The 22,996-nt window shown below is 39.4% G+C and overlaps 1 protein-coding gene across 1 annotated transcript; it reads left to right on the forward strand.

Annotated features, from left to right (window-relative positions):
• Positions 1 to 6,587: 6,587 nt before the first annotated feature.
• CYP7A1 (cytochrome P450 family 7 subfamily A member 1) lies at positions 6,588 to 14,740 on the forward strand. Its single transcript, XM_028112940.2, has 6 exons — positions 6,588 to 6,667; positions 8,534 to 8,774; positions 9,672 to 10,249; positions 11,947 to 12,077; positions 13,467 to 13,642; positions 14,441 to 14,740. The coding sequence occupies exons 1-6, from the start codon at positions 6,588 to 6,590 to the stop codon at positions 14,738 to 14,740; spliced, it is 1,506 nt and encodes a 501-aa protein (XP_027968741.1).
• The last annotated feature ends 8,256 nt before the right edge of the window (positions 14,741 to 22,996 follow it).

Below are 22,996 nucleotides of genomic sequence, written 5' to 3' on the forward strand. Positions count from 1 at the left end.
ATGCAATAAAGACAAAAATGACATGATTATCTCAATAGATGCAGAAAAGATATTTAACAAAGTGTAACACCCTTTCATGATAAAATCATTTTTAAAAACCTAGAAATAGGACACTGTCTCAACACAATAAAAAGTATATGAAAAACCACACCTAACATCATACTTAATGGTGAAAAGCTAAAAGTTTTTCCTCAAAGATAAGGAACAAGACAAGGGCATCTGCTCTTGCCACTTCTATTCAACACTCTATAGGAAATTACATCCAGGGTACTTGGGCAAGAAAAAGAAATAAAAGACATACATATTTGAAAGGAAAACTACCTCTGTTTTCAGAAAACATGATCTTCTATATTGAAAAATCCTAAAGAATCGATAAAAACATTTCTTAAAGCTAATAAACAATTTCAGCAAAGTTATAGAATGCAAAATCAACATTCCCAAATTAGCTTATTTCTATACACTAGCAATGAACAATCTGTAAATGAAATTAAGAAAACAACCTCCTGTACAATAGCACCAATAAGAGCAAAATAACAAGAATAAATTTAACAACAACAGAAACGTGTGAGATTTGTATACTAAACTACAAAACATCATCAAAAAAAATTAAGGACCTAAATAATTGGGAAGACATCCTATGTTCTTGGATCAAAAGACTTAATATTGTTAAGATGACAATACTCTCCAAATTGATCTACAGAGTGAATGCAATCCCTATCAAAATCCCAGCTACATTTTTTTTCCAGAAATTTACAACCCAATTCTAAAATTCATATGAAAATGTAAGAGATCCAGAATATCCAAAACAAATATGAGCAAAGGATTTGAATTCTCCAAGGAAGATTCATAAAGGCCAATAATCACATCAGAAGATGCTCAACATCATTAGTTACGAAGGAAATGCAAATCAAAACCATAATGAGATATTACTTCATACCCACTAGGATGGCTATACTCAAAAAAGATAACAGTAAGTGTTGACCAAGACATGGAAATATTGGAATTCTCAGACATTCCTGCTGGGAATGTAAAATGGTGCAGCCATTTTGGAAGCCATTTTGGTAGTTCAAAAAGTTAAATATGGAGCTACCATATGACCCAGCAAATCCAATCGTAGCTATATACCCAGGAAATTTCAAACATAAGTTCACACAAAAGTTTGAACATGAATGTTCATAGTAGTACTATTCATAACAAGTAAAAAGTGGGGGAAAAAGTGGAAAAAGCCTCAGCTCCCTCCCTCTCCTCTGGCTGCACTCTCCTCTCCCTTACCCTCCTGGCTAGGTTAGTTGGGCCCAATGAGTCCAGTGAACCATTGCTTTTCTTCTTTCACTGTCAAGCTGAGCTTTCTGGACTAAGCTCCAGAAAGTTCTGATTAAGGTGAGACCCATGAAAAAAAAGCAAGGCAGCCACTTAGCCTTCTTTGATTCTAGATCCTCAGGCCTGCCTTTAACTTAAGAAAAAAAGACTTCTCTCTGTGATACAGTGCAGCAGAGCAGGGGTTTCATGGGGGTGTGGGGACAGAGCTTCACAGCATCAAGTCATCTACAAAGGGAGACAACAGTGTCCATCTCATAATCCTGGCAAGTGGATCAAATGAGGCAAGCCTGTGAAAATCTTGGCACAAAACACTAATGTATTGCCTTACCTTCTCTGGTAATGGAAACAATGCTTTCTTTATCAGAAATAAAACATTGGCTTTGTTCTCCTATTGATTGGCCGTGTCCCCTTGAGGCCAGAGACTTTGCCTGTCTTATCTACCTCTGTTATCTTCAGCACCTAACAGGTGCCTTGCACAAAGTAGGTGCTAAGTTAATTTGAATGAATGCATGAAATAACTATTTGCTAAATAATCTGTTCATCTCTCCCTCCTTACTTAATAGCACCTTCTACATACTCAGTGAACGAAACATGTTTGATGAGTCAACTTTATGTCTGAATATGTAGATGGCGCACTTACTCTTTCCTAAATGTGTAGTCAGGTGCCCTCTGGTTGCATTGAACTTCTTGTGAGGTTCTGAGCTGTAAGGGAGGAATGCTGAGCTTCAGTTCTGAAGAATCTGGGCTTGTCCTGGATTTGCCACTTAATAATTATAACAAACATTTTGGGGCACAAACTGTGTCAAGCTCTGGGCTAAACATTTTATGCACATTGCCTTATTTCACCTTGACACCTATATTATGAATCATGCATTATAATCATGCCTATTTTACAGATAAAAAAACAAAGTCTTGGAGAGGAGAGCACCTTGTTCAACGGTATATACTTAGTCAGTGGCAGAGTCAGAATGCAAACCTAGATTTAATTCCAGCTTCCACACCAATATTTGAACTATTTCGAGCTATGCAACATTAGCCACTAAACCCTCGCCCCCTCTATTTCCTCGTTTTGTTTTTTTAATGATTTATTTGCTTATTTAAGAGAGAGAGAGAGCAAGCATGTGTGAACGTGCTCGCTTGGGGGGAAGGGCTGAGGGAGAGGGAAAGAGACTCTCAAGCAGACTCTCTGCTGAGCACGGAGCCCTTCACGGGGCTCGATCTCATGACCCTGAGATCATGACATAAGCTGAAATCAAGAGTCAGATGCTTAACCAACTGAGCCACCCAGGCGCCCCTTTCCTCATCTTTATTTTTAATATTTTTATTTTTTTAAAGATCCATTCATTTATTTGAGAGAGAGAGAGAGCACAGGGAGAGTGGGGGAGAGGCAGAGGGAGAGAGAGAATCCAGGGGCCCAGGGGCCCCTTTCCTCATCTTTAAAATAGTTAAAATACCTGCCTTGCCCAACTGAGCTGATTATTCAAGTAGGAAAGTATATATCAGAAGCTTTTAAAAAGTAAAAACTTCAAAACTAATGTAAAAATGATTGTGATTCTCTGAGATAGGACTTATCAACACCTTCTTATTCTCTAGTCTTATGAAATTGTATTTGTTCAATGGACACATGAGTATGTACTAGGCATTTACAACCTCAACACCATGTGTTTAAGCTTCAAAACCATATTTGAGAATCAGATACTCTGTATCTGCCATAACATAATTGGGCTTTTTATTTTCTAAAAAAAATAATTTTTTTTAGATGTGGGTCAAATGTGAATAGACATATTTTCTAAATGCTTATTGTAAAAGCCCCAAATTAATCATAACAAAATTTCACCAGCTCATTCCACTTTGGTCTCCCACTGACTTGCCAGTGAATTCGGAACCTGATGTGCATTCTTAGTCCATGGGAACTGCGATGCTCTTGAAAAAATGCAAAGCATTGCATTAATTCAGGCAATCTGGTCTGACTTATAAATTCTGGAAAACAACTTGTGCGACTCAATTGTTTGGTCACATTCACAGTTCTTTTTATTTAAAGCAATCATACTGATGTGCAAGTTTTATGTAAACGATGTTTACTGCATTTCTTCATGGAAACCACTTAAATGTGTCATCAGTTTACAGAAGCTGATAGCTCTAGTTATTCTTTATTACTTTCTTTTGGTCTAGTTTGAGTATCCTTGTTTTGTATACATGTGTTCGTGGCAAAGGGGTCTTGGATTCGGGCCCTTTATTCCCCGAGGCTCAGAACAAGGGTTTCCTCTGCACATCAGGAAGCATGTGCTCTTCACTCCTCTCTACAAAAAAAGAGGAAATTGACAGGCAATGGAGGGATTAGAGAGTTTAGATAAACTCAGTTACCGTGCTGGGCCTTCTGGCAACTAGAACACCCTTCTTTGTGGATCGGGGCACTTACTCTTTCCCCCACTGCAGTCGGAACCCCGCAGGGTAAGGGCTCACGGCTGCCTCCTGTACCACTGTGTCGCCAGTGTTGACGCAGTGCCTGACACAAGGAGTAGGTGCTCAGTGTGAGTGTGGGTGTGTATGAGTGTGTGTGTATGCGTGTGTAAGTGAGTGTGAGCGTGTGAGTGTGGCGAGAGAGAGAAGGGGAGCAGGAGAAAACAAAACTTCACATTTGGCACGTAGTGGAGAATAAAAAAGCAAGAAAGGGACTTTCCAACTCAGCTAGCATTTATTTAATGCCTGATACTCCAAGCACCATGCTGAACACACTGAGATGTTCCAAAATCCATGCATGAAATCTTACACCTTTGTCTCATCAGGAAATCTTTTAGGTATTTCCACAAAGCCTACTAATAGTTTGGACAACTGTAACAAGCATCTACATTCCCACTCATCAGATTCGAAGCAGCATATTAGGGGTGTAATGGATGCCCTTTGTGGCCACGTGACAGCAGCAGGAAGTGACATCCTCAAAAGGAACACGTAAACCATATACAATAAGAAAAAAATAGGAATATTGATATTCAAGCCATAGCTTTCCCTCAGCCAACTGGAGGAAACTGTGTGTGTGTTTCCTGGGCTTTTGTTGTATAGAAGAGGGATAGTAAGAAGGAGTTAAAGGAAGAGATCAGGGTAAGGAAAATAGAGATAAATACTAACCAGGCTGCATTTGAAAGGAGTTTGTACGGTTCTGAGACAAAACCTAAGGAAGTTTTCCCAGGGTTGTGAACGTATTTCCCCTGCGCTATTTGAAAATCTTTAACTTTGACATAATTATAAATTGACAGGAAGTTGCAAGATGATACTTAGAGGTCCCATGCCCCCTTTCCTGTGGGTGTTTTGTTTGTTTTCATTTGTTTGTTTGAGAGGTGACTCGAAAGGGTTAAATTGTTCAGATATTAGGTTGGTGCTTTCTCTGTCATATCCTGACTGTAAAGGTTTAGTTTTCAGAGTCATAGAGAAAAAACAGAGTAATTGAAAAAGGCACCTCACTCTAAATACATTTAATGTGCAGAAAGCCCTAAAAAAAACCTAAGTCGACTGAGAAATCTATGTACTGCCATACAATGATTGATATCAATAATTATGATCATAAATCACAAAACACAAAAAGATTTGTGGTCTCTGCTTAAGGAGGCAAAAAAGCATGAGATTATTCTATGGATTCTATGGCCCAAATCTAGAAACAAACAAAATGTCCATCAGTAGGGAATCAGTTAACTGATTTAGTCAATAGAAGACTATACACACATTAAAAGTGAAGAGACATATATATATATATATATATATATATGTAAAAAATCTCTCTCTCCCTCTCTCTCACAGGAAATGTCCATAATGTGGCATTCATTTTTTAATGCTATAGAACAAAAAAAAGTATCCAATATAACCCATCTCTATGTGTTTATGTGTGACTCACCAACGATATCCATGTTGTCAAAGCCAAGGTTTCTTTGTCATCTTTCTTGACCTCAAAGTAGCATGTGATACAGTTCATCACTCATCTTCAAGTGCATTCTCCTCTTGCTTCTTGTGACATCATATTCTCTTGGTTTTCTTCCTGGTTCTTCCTTACCTATCTCCTCTTTTCCCACTCTCTGACTGACATCAATAAATGGAGTGCTTTGTGGCCTGGTGTTGGGCTCTATTGTTTTCCTGGGCTTTATTGTTTCCCTTGTTGATCTTACAAGGTCTGTCCCCTCCTCAGAGAGCCCTTCCCCGAATACCACATCTAAAGCTGCTCTCATCCCCAATACTTTCTATACCATGTTTTATTTTATTAACACTTATATTTTAAATATCTGTCTCTCTATTGAAATAGAGTCCCCGTTAGAGTAGGAAATCTGTCCATTTTGTTAACACCTGTAACCAGAAAATCTTTGAAGATTTCTTGGCACAGAATAGGTGCTCAAGTTATGTATATGTGTACACTGAAATAAAATTTAGAAGGATACATACCATACAGTTAACAGTCGTTGCCTCTGAGTGGGGAGTAGTAAGGGAGGTTAATTATAAATTGACTTTCCCTTTTTACCAAGATATGTTTCAGTTAGTCCTAAATGATTCAAAATGAAATTGTATTACTTTAACAATTAGAAAAATTAATAAACATTTTAAATTAGCAAAGATGGTTGATAAAATTGTGATGTTTAAATTGTTTAATTGGAAGATGAACTTATGTGGGATGCTTTCTTGAGAATGGTAGATAAGTAACGTGTTACTATATATAGTACATTATCTATGACTTGGTAAAAGCACTGAAACATGAAGCAGCAGAATCATTTCACTCAGTTCTCTTTCTTTTGAACTTGACCACCATATCTCTTGTTAATCATTTAAATTGATTTCTTCTTCAAAAGGTAACAAGATCCAACCACTAGCTTAATGATAACATATACTTATTTTTCTTGAAATTATTATATTTTACATTACTATTTGATATGTTCATCTTGAACACGTTTATGTTTTGTCCTTTTATAAGCATACTAAACTTGCAACCCTGGTAACTGTTGTTACCAGGTCTGAATGTTAAGTCAGCATCTGTTTGAAAGACCTTCAACTTATCAACTATTGCAGGTCTCTGATTGTTTTGGAACCTCTTCTGATACCTGTGGACTTAGTTCAAGGCCAGGTATTTTTTTTTTCTAATAGGTTGAACAAATGGTTAATTGTTTGCTTTGGTCACTCAAGTGTAGGATCTTACCTTATATAAAAGTCTAGCTGGAGTCTCTGTTCAGTGACATCCTTACCTTTCTAATCAGAGACTCTCCTCTTCAGAAGTTTTGCATTAGATTTGCAAAATGATGACCATATCTTTGATCTGGGGGATTGTTGTAGCAGTGTGCTGTTGTTTATGGCTTATTCTTGGAATGAGGAGAAGGTAAGGAAAGTTTTATCTTTAAGCTGCGTTTTAGTTCATTCATTTAAAGTTCTTTTACCTTCGTTGTTATGTAATAAATTTGGTGTTCTGTACTTAGACTCACTAGCATTTTCTTCCTTTTTTTAACCAAAAAACTTTAAATTTAAGATATAATTTACAAATTTGAAGTGGTATCATATTACATCTAATAAAAGATTGAATGACAGTCTTTCCCTTTTAGTATTGACATACCCATGGTCATGCAAAAATGTACAAACTTGTTAAACATAAGTGACAAAAAGTTTATAAGGTCTCTGTGTATGTTTCTGGGTACATATAAAGATGAAGTCTGGATTAGTAAGGATACAAGTGGTAAGTGGGGTCTGTATTGGAAAAGGTTTCTTTCTAGCATGAGGATTAAATAGATCCTCTGACTAAATGAATGTTCTCTTCTCAGCTAGTTCTTGTGTACTGGATAGACTCAGCCTAGGTCTGGACAAGAGCACAGAGCCTGCATTGGTCATTCTATTATCTTCTTCTCATTAATGATAATAAACCATGGTAAATCGGGCAACTGCTAAATTTAGGTAACATCACTTTTATTTATGTGTCATTTATTTATAATGGGTTCAAGAAGACAAGAAATACAAATAGGGTCACATACATAGCCATTTTTATTTACCTTCTGATTGGTTCAAGGAGTATTTGGGGGAGGGCTATGTAAGTATTCTGTTATGTCAATCTCCGAAAGCTAGAATTACCCACAGCATATCTTCAGCTATGTAGATTGCTATGTGTTGTCTCGTTTACAAGTTGTTGTTGTGTGTGTGTGTGTGTGTGTGTGTGTGTGTGTGTGTGTGTGCATGTGTGTATGCTTTAAGGTATTTTAATTCAGGTCCGATAATTTCTAGTTTTAGTTGTTAACCTTACTTATCTTTGAACTCATAAAATGAACATTAATTATTTTATGCTAAGTAGTTCTGTCAAGAGGGATAGGAGTTTATGTTGGAAAATTAATGTTTATATTATTTAATAAAAACATTTAAAATAGCATGAAAGAGGGGCGCCTGGGCGGCTCAGTCGGTTAAGTATCTGCATTTGGCTCAGGTCAAGAACCCCTGCTCATCAGGAAGCCTGCTTCTCCCTCTCCCTCTGCCCCTCCTCCCTGCTTGTGTTCTCTCTCTCTCTCCAATAAATAAATAAAATCTTAAAAAAAAATAAATAGCATGAAAGACTGTGTGTTAACTATACTTCAATAAAAAAGAGACAACAAATAGCATGAAACAGTGTTGAATCACAATTGGTGATCCTATCAATACTTACCTTAGTTAATTTCATTTTATAATAAGCTAATTTCTCAAATGAGATTCTTATCTTCAACAATCATTATAGAATAATAATGTCTTTAAACTCTGAAGATTTTGAAAACTTCAATTTTGCCATCTTCTCTGCAATTCAGTATTTTATATCTTTAAAGAAAACAATCATATAAAACATTTTGAGAGACTCAGGCAAATGATGTTTAGGAAAAATATAAACACTAGAGTGTAGTTTTTTCTGTACTGAGAGGAAGAATCTTGTTGGCTTTGTTGACCCTTTTATCCTCATCATTGGAAAAAGTGTCTATCACATAGTAGACATTCAATAAGTGTTTGTGGGATGGATGGATGGATGGATGGATGAATTTAGCAATCATTTTTACCAACATATCATGTTACTAGGTTAATAAAACCCATTATTTTAGTAAAAGAGCAGGTCCCCTTCAACAAAGGAACTATCTATAACTGTAGAGTTTTGAAATTTGAAGTCAGTAGTAAAAGTTTAAATCAGGTGTAAATAAAAACAATGTGTAATTTCCCACACTTATCATATGTTTGTGTCTTACAGACAAATGGGTGAACCACCTCTGGAGAATGGGTTGATTCCATACCTGGGATGTGCTCTGAAATTTGGTGCCAATCCTCTTGAGTTCCTGAGAGCAAATCAAAGGAAACATGGTCACGTTTTCACCTGCAGATTGATGGGAAACTATGTCCACTTCATCACAAATCCCTTGTCATACCAGAAGGTGTTGTGCCATGGAAAATACCTGGATTGGAAAAAGTTTCACTTCACTACTTCTGCAAAGGTAACCAGTTTCCCATTTATACAGCATTCAGCTTTTTTCTACTTTTTAGTATGTCAGTCTACTTAAGCCTTTTGATGTACTTAGACTTAAAAATGGAGATATTGAAGAGAGCTATCCTTCCATGGAGATTCTTAGAAATATAATGAATCCAATTAGACAGAACCTCTTGGTAGTAATTGTTTCAAAAGTCAAAATAGGTATAGATTTATCATTTCTTAACCACCTAGAGTGAAATAAAAATGAAATATTTTACTGAGACAGGTGGCACTGTATCAAGAAGACAGGTACAAACTCCTTCATGTCAACCGCATCGACGGAACTCCCAGAGCACACGTGGCAGAAACTTAGCACTAAACAATTGTTTTACCACACTTTTGCCACACAACTTTTAAATTTTGTCAAGCAACTGATCAGATATTTGGGCGTCGCTTAGGAATAATCTGAGAGGTTCTTTGAGAGAGACGGCAACTAGCCAATATTTAGTGAGTCTCTGCAAGGAAATATTAGACACGGTCTCAGCTCTAAGTAGACTAAAGTCTGGTTAAAGTACCTCTACAATAAATGTAGCAGAGAATTGATGACTAAGACAAATACGGATTAATACCAAATTAACATGCCAATAGATTTAGTAGCATAAGGAAAGTAAGAAATTGACAACTTTCATGGTTGCCAGAAGTTTCACTGAAGGGCTGGAATTTCAACTTGGCCTTCCAGAGAGGGTAGGATTTTACCATTTATTTGGAAAGTGCTATGAAATTGTATGTACAAAGGCCAATTTCCCTCCTGCCCTGTTTTTAACAAGGAGAGAATTATGGAAGTCTCTAATCTGTTTTTCCGCCATTTTCTAGCACTGCATCAGGTTTAATCTCTTTTTTCACACATTTCATTTATCGGCAGGCATTTGGGCACAGAAGCATTGACCCGAGTGATGGAAATACCACTGATAATATAAGTAAAACTTTCATCAAAACCCTGCAGGGCGATGCCTTGAATTCCCTCACAGAAGCCATGATGGAGAACCTCCAATTTGTCATGAGACGTCCGCTGGTATCTAAATCAAAGACGCCTATCTGGGTGACGGAAGGGATGTATTCCTTCTGCTACCGAGTGATGTTTGAAGCTGGGTATTTAACCCTCTTTGGCAAAGATCTTACAGGGCAAGATGCACAAAAAGGACTCATTCTGAATAACCTTGACCACTTCAAGGAATTTGACAAAATCTTTCCGGCTCTGGTAGCAGGCCTCCCCATTCATGTGTTCAAGACCGCACACCATGCTAGGGAAAAACTGGCAGAGGGCTTGAGGCATGAGAACCTTGGAAAGAGAGACCGCATCTCGGAACTGGTCAGGTTTCTGAATGACATGCTTTCCACCTTAGATGACATGGATAAGGCTAAGACACACCTTGCTATCCTCTGGGCGTCACAAGCAAACACCATCCCAGCGACTTTCTGGAGCTTATTTCAAATGATTAGGTAACTAGCAATTTATCCATTTATTTCTTTACTTTAATTGAAAGCAGAAAAGCTACTGCTTTAACTAAAAAAAAAAAAATCATGGTAATTTCTCATGCTATCAATCAAGAATGTGACATTTACTTTATAAGTGTTTAACATGTATCAGTTCATCCAATCCTCACAAAACCATAAGCAGCCGTGCCTGGCACACTCATTTTGTGGAAGCAGAGACCTTTCCAGGGGGAAGAATGCACTGCATAGGGTCAGTTCAGGCCATCTGGGCCCAGAACCCTTGCTTTCAACCCCAGGCTGTTCCTCATGATGCCTCCTTAAGTTGATGAATTCTGTCTTCATGATCATAAAAATGTACTTAATGATTCGGACTTGTGGACAGTGAAAGGGCAGTGCCTATGCCTTAGTCCTCTGTGTATTAACAGTTTGTTTCCACCCCATTAGTAATTTCTGTCTTACTGTTTATTTGACCAACTATGATAGCTATGGATCAATTCTACTAATTATTATTGATGGGCTTTGGCGAGATTTTGCCTTTTAAAAGTATGTAACAAAAACATTGTATGTAACATACTTTACATAACATGACTGTGTTCCAAAGTGTTAGTCTTTTAGAAATTTGACATTCAAATGGTTTATTGGATTATTCTGGTTAAATTGGGTGTTTAGTGTCACATGGACACAAAATTACTATACCATAGCATTTGGAATGCCAAATTTCCACTGATGGCTGACAATTTTATGTATTTAATATAAAAAATATTTAGCAGCACTAGGGTGGCTTATTCGGTTAAGTGTCTGACTCTAGATTTCAGTTCAGGTCATGATCTCAGGGTTGTGAGATCACGTCAGGCTTTGCCCTGCGCATGAAGCCTGCTCAAGATTCTTCCTCTGCCCCACCCTCCCACGCACGCATGTGTGCGCTCTCTCTCTCTCTCTCAAAAAAAAAAAAAAATTAGAAACAATTTCAGATATAAAAACCCCATACTAATCTGTCTCAAATGTTAAATGTCTTCCCAAGTTTTTACTTAAGAGATCTCCATCCAGAGTAAGTTCATATATTTTCAGTAAGGTTACAACATCAATGTAATATCATAAGGGTAATAGTAGCCATTTTATGACAGTCACACATATACTTATCAGTCAAACATTTCTGAGACTCATTTACTGCAATAGTGTTATATAGATCCCTCCCATGGCACAAAGGATCCAGTAAATGTCCATGCACTAAAACGCACTACCATTCATTTTACAAGTTAAAGTGCTAGAACGATACAAGAATGGAAAAGCTGTTGTTCTACCTGAAATCGTGGTATGGGTTTTCAGGGTAAATTTTGACATCCATTTGCAATTTAGCTAATACTTTATAATTGTTAATCTTACACGCAATATTCCTTCTCAATTGTTATGTATATGACTAATCTGACCATTTAATCTTTATTAGAATCATTTATCTATAAAAGCATGGCCAAAGTTTTACTTTTGTGTTGCAAGGCCTTTTAAGGCAACAATTCTGGCTAATATCCAAGGATTCAGACACAATTACAAAATGGAGTAAAAAGTAATTGGGAAATGTCCCTTTCCTACTTTCTCTGGTATCCTGACCACCTAGTAAAAAGAAGGGGAAAACTCCTGTTTGCAGATCTTTTGGTATAGAAAACATTTATTTTCTGTACATCTCTTCTTTTCTCCACTTTTGCTAGGAGCCCTGAAGCAATGAAAGCAGCTGCTGAAGAAGTGAATAAAACACTAGAGAATGCTGGCCAAAAATTCAGCTTTGACGGCAGTCCTATTTGTTTGAATCAAATGCAACTGAATGACATGCCAGTGTTAGGTATGCTTACTGTGTTACATTTCATCTACTGTGTCCCACAAACAGTGATCGCCAGTATCTATTATGCACTTACCTGTAGGCATTAAGCGAAGTATTTCATATGTGTGATCCTGTTCGATCCTCACTGCAATCCTATGACTGGTGACTAATTTCTATAGAACAGATCAAGAAACTGACACGGAGAGGTTAAGTTCGTACCTGGGATGGAATGGTGGAACCAGATACAGTGTTAATGTGAGACTCCTGACCCTACCTTCTCAACAGCTTCTCTGCCCTGCCCTACTCTGTCTCCTTTATTATTATTACCCTTATCACTGATGTTATGATTAATGGGAGCATATTACTCATTTTCATGAAATAAAGGAGGAAAAAGTACCATCGAGACATTACAATTAGCTGCATGGGTTGAGTGATGGGATTGAAGGTTATTCTGTGTTTCTTATTTTTGCTTCTCTGTGGTTGGCAGAAATACAAAAATACTCTATGTTTATAGTGATAAAGAGTTTTCTTTTTGTTTTTGTTATTTTTCTCTTGAGGAAAGAACCCAGTGCATGTTGTTAGGGGTAGCAGGTCTTAGTGCAAGGGACATGAGGCAAGAAGCATAGGTTCTATGTTGCGTTCTGCCAACCATGGATGACCCCAGACATGTCATTGCATTTTGGGGGGACTTGCTTTTCTCATTTGAAAAAGAAAGGGCTGACAGGTTATGATTTTACACACAATCATATGATGACCACCTAAAACATGACCGCTAAAAGGATAGAGGCTGGAAGGTCACGCTAGACCTTCTCATTGGATCTGCATATTTTAGCTATTTGCAGGGTGGTTCTTTTTGTCCCTTTATATCTTTACCAGACAGTAAGGCACCATCACACACCATCGGGTAGTGTAATCATAAAAATGGGGTCTTGGAAACACTGAACTGAAGCAGCATTAAACATCTGGAAAAATATTTCTATATGAAAATGATATCAGTATATTAAATCTCAGAAGTAATAAACTTTGAATAATTCACATAAAAGTGAGTTACTGATTTTTCCAATTGTATTAGATGTCTAGTGTCATGTGGAAATAAGATTATTTTTCCATAAAATTATAAAATCTAGTTGCCATTGATAACCAAGAAGATTATATCCTTACAAAATGATTATCATAAACTCAGATTATCAGGTAAAAATGACATTCAGACACAACTGAATCATTGATTACAGCATAGTGGCAACAGAAAAAAAAAATTGGGTAAGTTTTATCTGGCCAGCTTCCCCTAGTTTGTTCAGGTTGTGTTATAATCTGCTAGCAGTATTTCAGACTCCATATTATGAGGCCTTTAAATCGTGATTTGTTCTTGCTTTCCTCCTTCTCCTCGTTTCTTCCTTTAAAAATATTTAGATAGCATCATCAAGGAGTCTCTGAGGCTTTCCAGTGCCTCCCTGAACATCCGGACTGCTAAAGAGGATTTCACTTTGCACCTCCAGGACAGTTCCTATAACATCCGCAAAGATGACATCATAGCTCTTTACCCGCAGTTAATGCATTTTGATCCAGAAATCTACCCAGACCCTTTGGTAAGTGACTGTTCATCAAAATTCAATATCCAGGTGATGTCTACCCAGATGGAAATAAAGAGGAAATTTGCCAGGGCGCATGGTTGGCTCCATCGGTTAAACGTTGGACTCAGGTCATGGTCTCATGGGTCATGAGATCGAGCCCCATGTGTTGGGCTCTGTGCTTGGCGAGGAGTCTGCTTAAGATTATGTCTCTCCCTCTCCCTCTGCCCCCCCCAAAAGGTGCTCTATCTCTCTCTTTTTAATAAATAAATAAATCTTTAAAAAATAAGAGGACATTTGCCATTGCAGAATTGACTTAACCATTGAAGCCATAGGCATTGTCTTCTTAATTATGTCCAATATTCAGATATTTTGGAAAACCTGGATGATGGCCTGAATTTTAAAATTCCTGATACTTGTCATCACATCATCTCTGCTAGATTATGTTTGCAATCATCATCATAAAGCTGCTGCCTTTCTTTTTCCTTAACAATTGCTGCTCCCAAATCCAGAAAATGAGAGGCTAATATACTGGTTCTTCTAGTTTCTAATCTGAACTCTTCCTTCTTGTTCTGCCTAATGGAGGAACTAGTCACCCAGGCAGGATGAAAGGTATTATAAAGCTTTTTCTGTTCCTATCAGTTCTTGTTAAACTCCTATTCCTTATTAATTTCTGAGTCAAGGTGGGGAATTTGCTAAATTACCAATAGATTGGATTAAAAAAGAAAACTATTCTCTGGAGCGTCCAGGTCAAGAAACCGATAAATTCCTTTAAAACTATCTTACAGTTCTGTTTTCTTTGTATTTTTATTGCAGACCTTTAAATATGATCGATATCTTGATGAAAATGGGAAGACAAAGACCACCTTCTATAGTAATGGAATCAAGCTAAAGTATTACTACATGCCCTTTGGGTCAGGAGCGACAATATGTCCGGGAAGAATATTTGCTGTCCAGGAAATCAAGCAGTTTTTGATTCTGATGCTTTCCTATTTTGAACTGGAGCTTGTGGAGAGCCAGGTTAAATGTCCCCCTTTGGACCAGTCCCGTGCAGGCTTGGGCATTTTACCACCATTAAATGATATTGAATTTAAATATAAATTCAAACATTTGTGAACGTATGGTTGGAAGCAGAGGACATGAGATGATGTTACCAGCCTGCAGACCGCCATTATGTATCTGTCCCTTTGGACGGTCACCGTTGGTGGTAGTGGCACTAAGTCAGCGGGGTCCAACTCTGTACACAGATGCTTGCTTCTGAATCTTAACATTTTGATGACAGTTTCCAGATGCTATCTCAGACCGTGCTAGTGAAAAAAAACCTCATCTCTAGAGGCACAATAATTTGTTTTCATTTGAATAAGTCAGTGAATTTTCATCTAGCCAGGCACTGAAGTTCATTATTTTCAGAGGAAAAAGTCTTTTTTTTTTTTTCCCAGAATGAAGATATTCTGATTGGCAAAAGTTTTTTCCCCCTTAAGGAAACAGCTTTATTTTTATAAAAGCCACCCGATAATTATGAAAAAAGGTACAAATTCACGTTTTAGTGAAACCACATGATTCTTTGACTAGATATGGGATATCTTTTTTTCTTTTTTATAACATAACCCTTTTATTGTCCAGCCCCTGTGATGGTTTCATGTGTCTCTAAAGAAGGCAAGAAGTTTAGAGCATTATTAGCCCTTTTAAAGGAAAAGGAGTGGGTAGGCCCAGCCAGAAGTCTGTGACTATCTTCCCACATGGGAATGTGCTGTCAGTACAACCACACCCGGACATGCTCCCCAGCACAGTCAAATGTAGATGCATATTATAAAAGACATGTTAAATGATTTTATCATGCTCTTTAATCAAAAGAAAATGTTTTTCAGCTTTCCCTATAGGCATCATTTAGGGCTTTTAAAATGATGGCCTTGATGTCCTGAATATACAAAAGATGGTTTTACTATTTTCTCTTTATGCTTTAATGTATTTTTGCTGGAAACTCTAATGTCTACGTCAGGTTTCAACGATCTTTCCTATATTTTCATTAGATTCCATATTAAAGAGGGGATTTTTTTCAGAGAAGGCAGTTTTTCTGGTACTACTAACCATGCATCAATGAAGAAAATGTAGCTCTCCCGCAATATCTTTTAAAATGAAAACGATGAAAATGACCATTTAAAAGCACATGAAACATACAAAGAGTTCGTTAAACGCAGCTAGACATTGTGTTTTATTTAAATACTTTTTACCTTTAAATGGCTTGTAGTTGAAGGAAAAATAATGGAAGGCTAGATAGTAGTGTTTAACTACGGTACACAACAGTGCTTTGGTAAAATATTTTACACATTGGCGTTATCAGCTATAGTATTTTTATTGATATTTCTGTATGTATATATTCTTTTGAGAGAGAGAGAGCACGAGCATGCATGGGGAGTGGGGAGGAGGGGCAGAGGAGAGGGCCCAAGCAGACTCCACACCCGGCTCGGAGCCTGATGCGGGGCTTGATCTCACGACCCTGAGATCATGACCTGAGCCGAAATCAAGAGTCCGACTGTTGACTGAGCCACCCAAGCGCCCCTTATGTATGTATTTATATGTAAATTATATTTCCCTTTTTTCTTGTATACAAATACTAAGAAAATATTGTAACATTTGATAATTTTGAAAGGATTCACCTTTCAGAAATAAAAGTGTGAATGTGTGTAATTCTAAGTTCTTAAGTCTTCAGAATGTTTAAAACATTCACCTAGTGACAAGCTGCAACAATTTTGTCCATTATTCATCTCTTAGAAAAAGTAAAATATTCATTCACTTAAAAATCTCGTCCATACTTCATACAGGTCATTGAAGATTTTTAATCTTGCTATTTAATATTACCGTGGCATTATCTCTTACATAGGTTATTTTATATATTAAGAAAATTAAACTTATTTAGATAAGGTACCAGATGAAACAAAATTCTGTTTTATTTTTTTATTTTTATTTTTTAAGATTCTATTTCTTTAATTGAAAGAGGATGAGAGAGAGAGAGAGCACATGAGAAGGGGGAGGGTCAGAGGGAGAAGCAGAATCCCTGCTGAGCTGGGAGCCCGATGTGGGACTCCATCCCGGGACTCCAGGATCATGACCTGAGCCGAAGGCAGTCGCTTAACCAACTGAGCCACACAGGTGTCCCCAAAATTCTGTTTTATAGCAAATTGTTTTCAACTAGATTTCTAATTGCGGTTCCCTAACATATTTTACAACGTGGTGGACGGGTCTATACATTTTTCCGCATCTTTATTCTTGTAGAGCCGGGGTGGGTGATTGATATGACTGTGTGCCAAAAGTGCCTCTCCACCTGGGTTTTTTTATGGATTGAAAGCTAAGAATGTTTTTCACATCTTTAAAGGGTTGCGAGAAAATCAAAAGAATATTTCATGACACACGAAAATGACCTGAAATTCAGATTTCCACAGCCACGAGTGAAGCTTTATGGGGACACGAGCCAGCGCATTTGTGTTTGCGTCTCCGGCTGTTCTTGCAAAGTCGTTGCAGGGCTGAGTAGTTGCAACAGAGACCACGTGATTGTAAAGCTTCAAATACGTATTAGGTTGTAAAGCCTAAAAGAGATATGTTATTGGCTAAATGTATTCAGGGTTACTGCGGTCCAGGTCCAAGCTTGGACACTTCCCTTGCACGATGTCATTTGATCCTCCTAAGAGTCCTGTGGGGTCCTTGTTCCTATCACCCCTATCTTACAGAGGAGAGAGAGGGAACTCCAGAAAGGTTAAGTCACTGACCCGAGGTTATAGGGCTGGCAAATGGCAGAGTAATTGGAATCCAAGCTGTTCCTGCTCCAGAGCCAGCATTTTTTTTTCACTTTGTGGCAAGTCCAAGTGACAGGCTGTCTTTTTAAATTCAGGTCATTGAGGGTAGGCCACAGTAAACAAACTCCATGATATCATTTCTGTCCTAAAATCACCACTGTTTGGGAGCATCATCTGGCCATGCTCAGCTGGTCCAGGGTTGCCAGGATGCTGGGGACCCCACCTTGCAGTGACTCCAGCTATGAGCCCATGAGGACCGACTATGTAATCACATTCAATGTCACTGTGTTAAACTATGCTGCCCTCCACACTGGAAGGCATTCCTTTGCCTTGCCAAGTGCTTGGACTTGTTCACTGTGGAGTCTCAGGCAGTTCCTCCCAGGATCAGTGTTAGACATTTTTGAGGTGGTTGGGATTAAGGCTTCAGCCTTCATCTCATTAATAGGTAATTGAATGCCAGTATCGTGCTCACCAGCCCCTTCTCCACATCACCTTGACTGATCCCAATTCAGAGGCTTGGACATAGAAAGTGACACCAAGACAACAGCATTGATGTTTCACAGAGCATCACAGACGACTCAGATTCTTCTAGTCTAAGCTCTCATTTTAGTTAGAAACTGGCATCCGGTGAAAGCAAAGTGATTTTGTTAAAAAGGCTACACAGCAAGGAATAGGGCAGGCCCGGGTCTGGAAATCTCCTGTTTGCACAGCAAATACTGTAGTCACTGAATTAACCAGTATACATTGAACATTAAGGACCTCACTCTCCAAGCTAGAGGCATTAGATTTCATAGACTCCATGAAGTCCATTTATTTATAGAGAGATACATGAAAAAAAAAAATAGAAAAATTTAAAACATTCATAAACTTTAACATTACTATATTTTTACAAAATTCCCACTCTTGTTTGAAAAAAAGTTTGCAGTGGGGCGCCTGGGTGGCTCAGTCGGTTAAGCATCTGCCTTCGGCTCAGGTCATGATCCCAGGGTCCAGGGATCGAGCCCCACATCGGGCTCCCTGCTCAGCGAGTAGCCTGCTTCTCCCTCTGCCTACCACTCCCCCTGCTCCCCCTGTTCTCTCTCTCTCAAATAAATAAATAAAATCTTAAAAAAAAAAAAAAGAAAAAAAAGCATACAATGTCTGGTACCTTCAACCCCATTTGCTAAGGAACCACTTTATCCAGCAATCTGCTGTCAAGTTAATTGGAAGATAGATGCACCACTTGGCAGTTCTAGAACCAATTTATTCTGGATTAAAAGAATGACAGTTTTAAGAATGATGAGTTTGTATGAGAGAGTTTCTGAGAGACTGGAGAACTTACAGGAGAAAGGATTATCACCTCCCTGACGTGCTATTTTGCAAACTTTCAAATGCTGAGAAACAGGTTAGAGCGACACAGGGACCACCCTCCACTTTCATCCAGACCCACCAATTGTTCACACTTTGCCACATTTGCTTTTTACCGAGAAAGCTGGCTTCAAAAGTGGTTTTAGTTTAGGGTTTTCATTTATAATTATTTCCTCTTTTAAAAGATTTTATTTATTTTTTTGAGAGAGAGAGAGAGAGAGAGAGAGAGAGCAGGCTCCCCGCTGAGCAGGGAGCTGGATGTGGGACTCGATCCCAGGACCCTGGGATCATGACCTGAGCCAAAGGCAGATGCTTAATGACTGAGCCACCCAGGCATCCCTACAATTATTTTCCTTTCTAAGTTCCCAATTTGGCGATCGGTCTCTGGTTCCTCTAAACCTTTGGGGAGGAGAAAGGGATGAGGGAACTAGGCGATCACTGACAGGTATTTGTTCTCTTTCCCCCTAGTGCCACATCTGTATATAATCTTGTTTTCCTTTTCTGGCAGGAAAAATAGTGAAATTCACTTAAATTCCCCTGGAAACAGAAATTGCTTTTTTAAACGTAAAAATATATACACATGGGGAAATCTGTACAGGAAAACTATTTTTCTTCAGAAGTTTACTTAGAGTGTGTCGGTGAGAATATGGTCAGGGAGAAGGTCTGGGTGCTCCAAGTAACGTGCATCTGTCAAGGGCTGTCCCTGAAGAGTGAGGGCAGGTGTTCTGGGGGGACGGGGGGTCTCTGGCATGGACACAGGACAATCAGGCAAACTCAGCAGTCAGTTTCTCAGAAATATGGACCTTAGTGCCTTTACTTCATCACTTCTTTGGAGAGATTCTGGGGCATGCCATTTCCCCAGGAGGGTAACTCTATTTTCTACCCCCCACCCCATAGCTCACCAAAGCTCCTGACTGGTGTCTTGCACATAGTAGGAGCTCAAATGTTTGAAGCCAGTGGTGAAGGGAATGAATGAGGTAAATGTGTGTGGAGGCACTTTGCTCTCAGTGGGGGGCGGGGGACGGTCCCTGTTTTTCTTAGTCCAGGCTCCACAAGCTGCAAATGGTTTATTTAGCTGCTTTGCTAAGCAGACATTTTTGCTTGTCTCTATTGATTATTCACTCTATTAAAATATTGGGAAAGAGTTACACACAGAATTGAGAACACACCTGGCCCGAGCTCAGGCCCAAATTGCGTGATAAGGCAGGTTCACTATTTGTTAAGATAAAGTGGAGGTGGAGAGGGTCTCAGCCCTGCGCACAGCTGAGCTGTCTGCCCCCGGATCTCAGAGACAGAATGGTGGCCTGGTAAGCCTGGGAAGGAAATGAAGCACAGGCTGCTACTCTTCGGTATTCGTTAATGTACCGTATACCTTATATTTATACTCTATTTTGTTATGCATTGAAGTTTCAGAAATTCTCACCCTGCTGAGAGTCTAGGCCAATTTTTAGTTATAATCAGGCCTTTGCCTGTGGCACAATGAAATAACCCATTCATTGTATAATTTTCTAGCGCTGGAGGATGGAGCTGTAATGCCCACCACCTCTTAAGATTTCTGCTCATATTGGGGCATCTGGGTGGCTCAGTTGTTAGGCATCTGCCTTCGGCTCAGGTCATGCTCCCAGGGTCCTGGGATGGAGCCCCGCATCGGGCTCCCTGCTCCACGGGAAGCCTGCTTCTCCCTCTCCCACTCCCCCTGCTTGTGTTCCCTCTCTCACCGTGTCTCTCTCTGTCAAATAAATAAATAAAATCTTTAAAAAAAAAAGATTTCTGCTCATATTATAATTAGGTCAGGCTGTTTGTCTCTTAATAATTAAAGCATATTGCCAAAGAAATAGCATTGAGATATAGGACTTCTTTCAATGCAACCCTGTTTGGGTAGTCCCGATTCACAAATAGTATGTTCCAAAGATGCACTGTGAATAGAATATTTGGGACTCAGAACATATTTTATTGAAAAAACTATGTTATAAATGGGATTTAAATTCTCAGAGAAACAAACAAAAGCTAATTTCATCCATAACAGCACCTGGGTCATTCTGTTTTGAATAATTTTGCAATGCAAAAGGAAAGAGAGGGGAAATGCTGTTGAAATGTGAATATTTTAAATTGAAAACAGATGTCTTAGCAGAGGATGAGAGATGGAATATGAAGAATCTGAAGAGGTCATCTGGGTACTTTTGAAGGAGGCGCTTTTCCAGGAGATGGTTTGGAATCACAGTCTCCAAGTTATGGACACTCACTTATTTTATAGCTGAGGAAAACAAGAGACGGAAAGTTTATTTCTAATTTTACCTCAAAGCTTATCTATTTTATTTACTTCTCTTCAGCTGTGTCACTAGTGGTGCGAAGGCGGTGGGAGCAGGCTAATGGCATGTCAAGAGGAATTTGAGAAAATGTGATAGGTCGGTGTATTCGTTCTCAAGGACTCCCATAGCAAAATACCACAGACTGGGGGCTTAACCAGTTCTGGAGGCTGGAAGTCAGAGATCGAGGTGCTAGCAGGTGTGGTTTCTCCTCAGGCCTCCCTCCCTGGCTTGCAGATGGCCATCCTTGTCCTGAGTCCTCACACGGTCTTTCTTCTGGGCATGGGCATCCCTGGTGTCTCTGCCGCTTTTTATAAGGAACCAGTCATATTGGATTAGGGCTCCACCCGTATGACCTCTTTTAACCTTAATTATCCCCTTAAACTCCCATCTCCACATACAGTCACCTTCTGAGGACTGGGGGTGAGGGCTTCAAGATACAAATTTTGGGGAGGGGGGAGGACACAGTTCAGTCCATACCAGCATGGAAAGTGAGAGAAAGCAAGAAATAAGTTAAAGAGTTGTGTGCAGCCAATGTGACCAGTGAACAAGGCAGGGCATGCAGAGCAATGGTTGGGAAGAAGATGGCTGGGAGCTTTGGCATGGGGACATGGAGTAGGGGACGGGGCTCCTGAATCAGCCTGACCTGGCCTTCTGTGCAAATGTGTGTGTGTGTGTTGGGGCGGGGAGATGACTAAGACACATCAAATCTCATCCCCATGAGGGGCCCAAAATACCAATGCCATCACACACAGGCTCCATGAAGACTTTTCTCCTATTTTGAACCCCTTGAACAGCAAGTGGTCCAAGATGGCTGTGCAGCCGCCAGTGAGAGCATACTTCCCAGTACCCATTTCAGCCATGGCACTCAGATAACAATGGCCATGGAATTCCCTCTCAGACAGTGTGATCCAACACTAATCAAGGAGTTTCCCTACCTTAACACTAGAAGGTCTTCCTGGTGTCTCGCATGGGAATTTCAGAATGGTTGTAAAGCAGTGACCCCTATATGTGTCCCACTCTTTCCTATTCTAAATGGGAGTGTTTTCTTGCACTTACTCTACCCCTACTTCACCCTGGTTCATCAGTCCAGGGTGTGTCTTTTTAGTTCAGAGATGTTCGGACCAAGAGGAAGCATCTCTGACGTGATGGAGTCTATGCCAGAGACCCTAGACTTTCAGCTGGAAGGGGACTGACAGTCCTTTAGGGAGCCTCCCTTGAGGGAAGGGGTCAGTGTGTTCTATGAATGAGAAGAACAACAGAATTGTTCGAGGTTGTCAGAGGGTGGATTGTTGCAGAAACAACGCTATGGGTCTTCAAATTCCATCTCATCGTTCTCTTCCTAGGTACCTGGGTACCACCTGTCCTGGCTTCTCTTGTAGTGAGGTTGGGGCCAGGTGACTGGGTTAGCACAAGGCTAACTGGATGAGGTCACCAGCTCTGTCAGTCACTCCCAGCCTGGCCTTAAGGAAACTTCTTCAAGATTGGCCACTTCTCTTTTCCCTCCCCATGGTGACTGCAGAACACGTGTTGGAGGCCAGTATGTGATAGACAAGGGCTACCTGACTCAAACTGCTTGTTGCATCAGTGAGAAATAAATCTTCATTATTATGTGTACGCCACCAAAACAAGGGCACATCTCAGCCTTTTCTAATACTGAAACTTCCTCACTGTTGTATGTTTTCCTCCTTGTTTACTTCCTTTCCAACCTCCCTTGACACTTGCTTTCATAAAGACTTCTTATCTTAAATTCTAGCCAGTCCCATGTGCTAACTCATTCCAAATAGTCCCCCGCATACCTTGTTCTCCAAAAGTGTAGAGCAACTTCACAAAATGCTGTTCTGAGGTTTTGCTTCTCAGCTCTCAGCCTGCTCCTCTGTGCTATACTCCAGGTCCCCTCGGAATCAAAGTCAAGTGAAGGGGTGGGT

Source organism: Eumetopias jubatus, unplaced genomic scaffold (assembly GCF_037043125.1).
Source record: "Eumetopias jubatus isolate StellerSeaLion01/CBP00866 unplaced genomic scaffold, mEumJub1_p1.0 scaffold_4, whole genome shotgun sequence".
Taxonomy (NCBI): domain Eukaryota; kingdom Metazoa; phylum Chordata; class Mammalia; order Carnivora; family Otariidae; genus Eumetopias; species Eumetopias jubatus.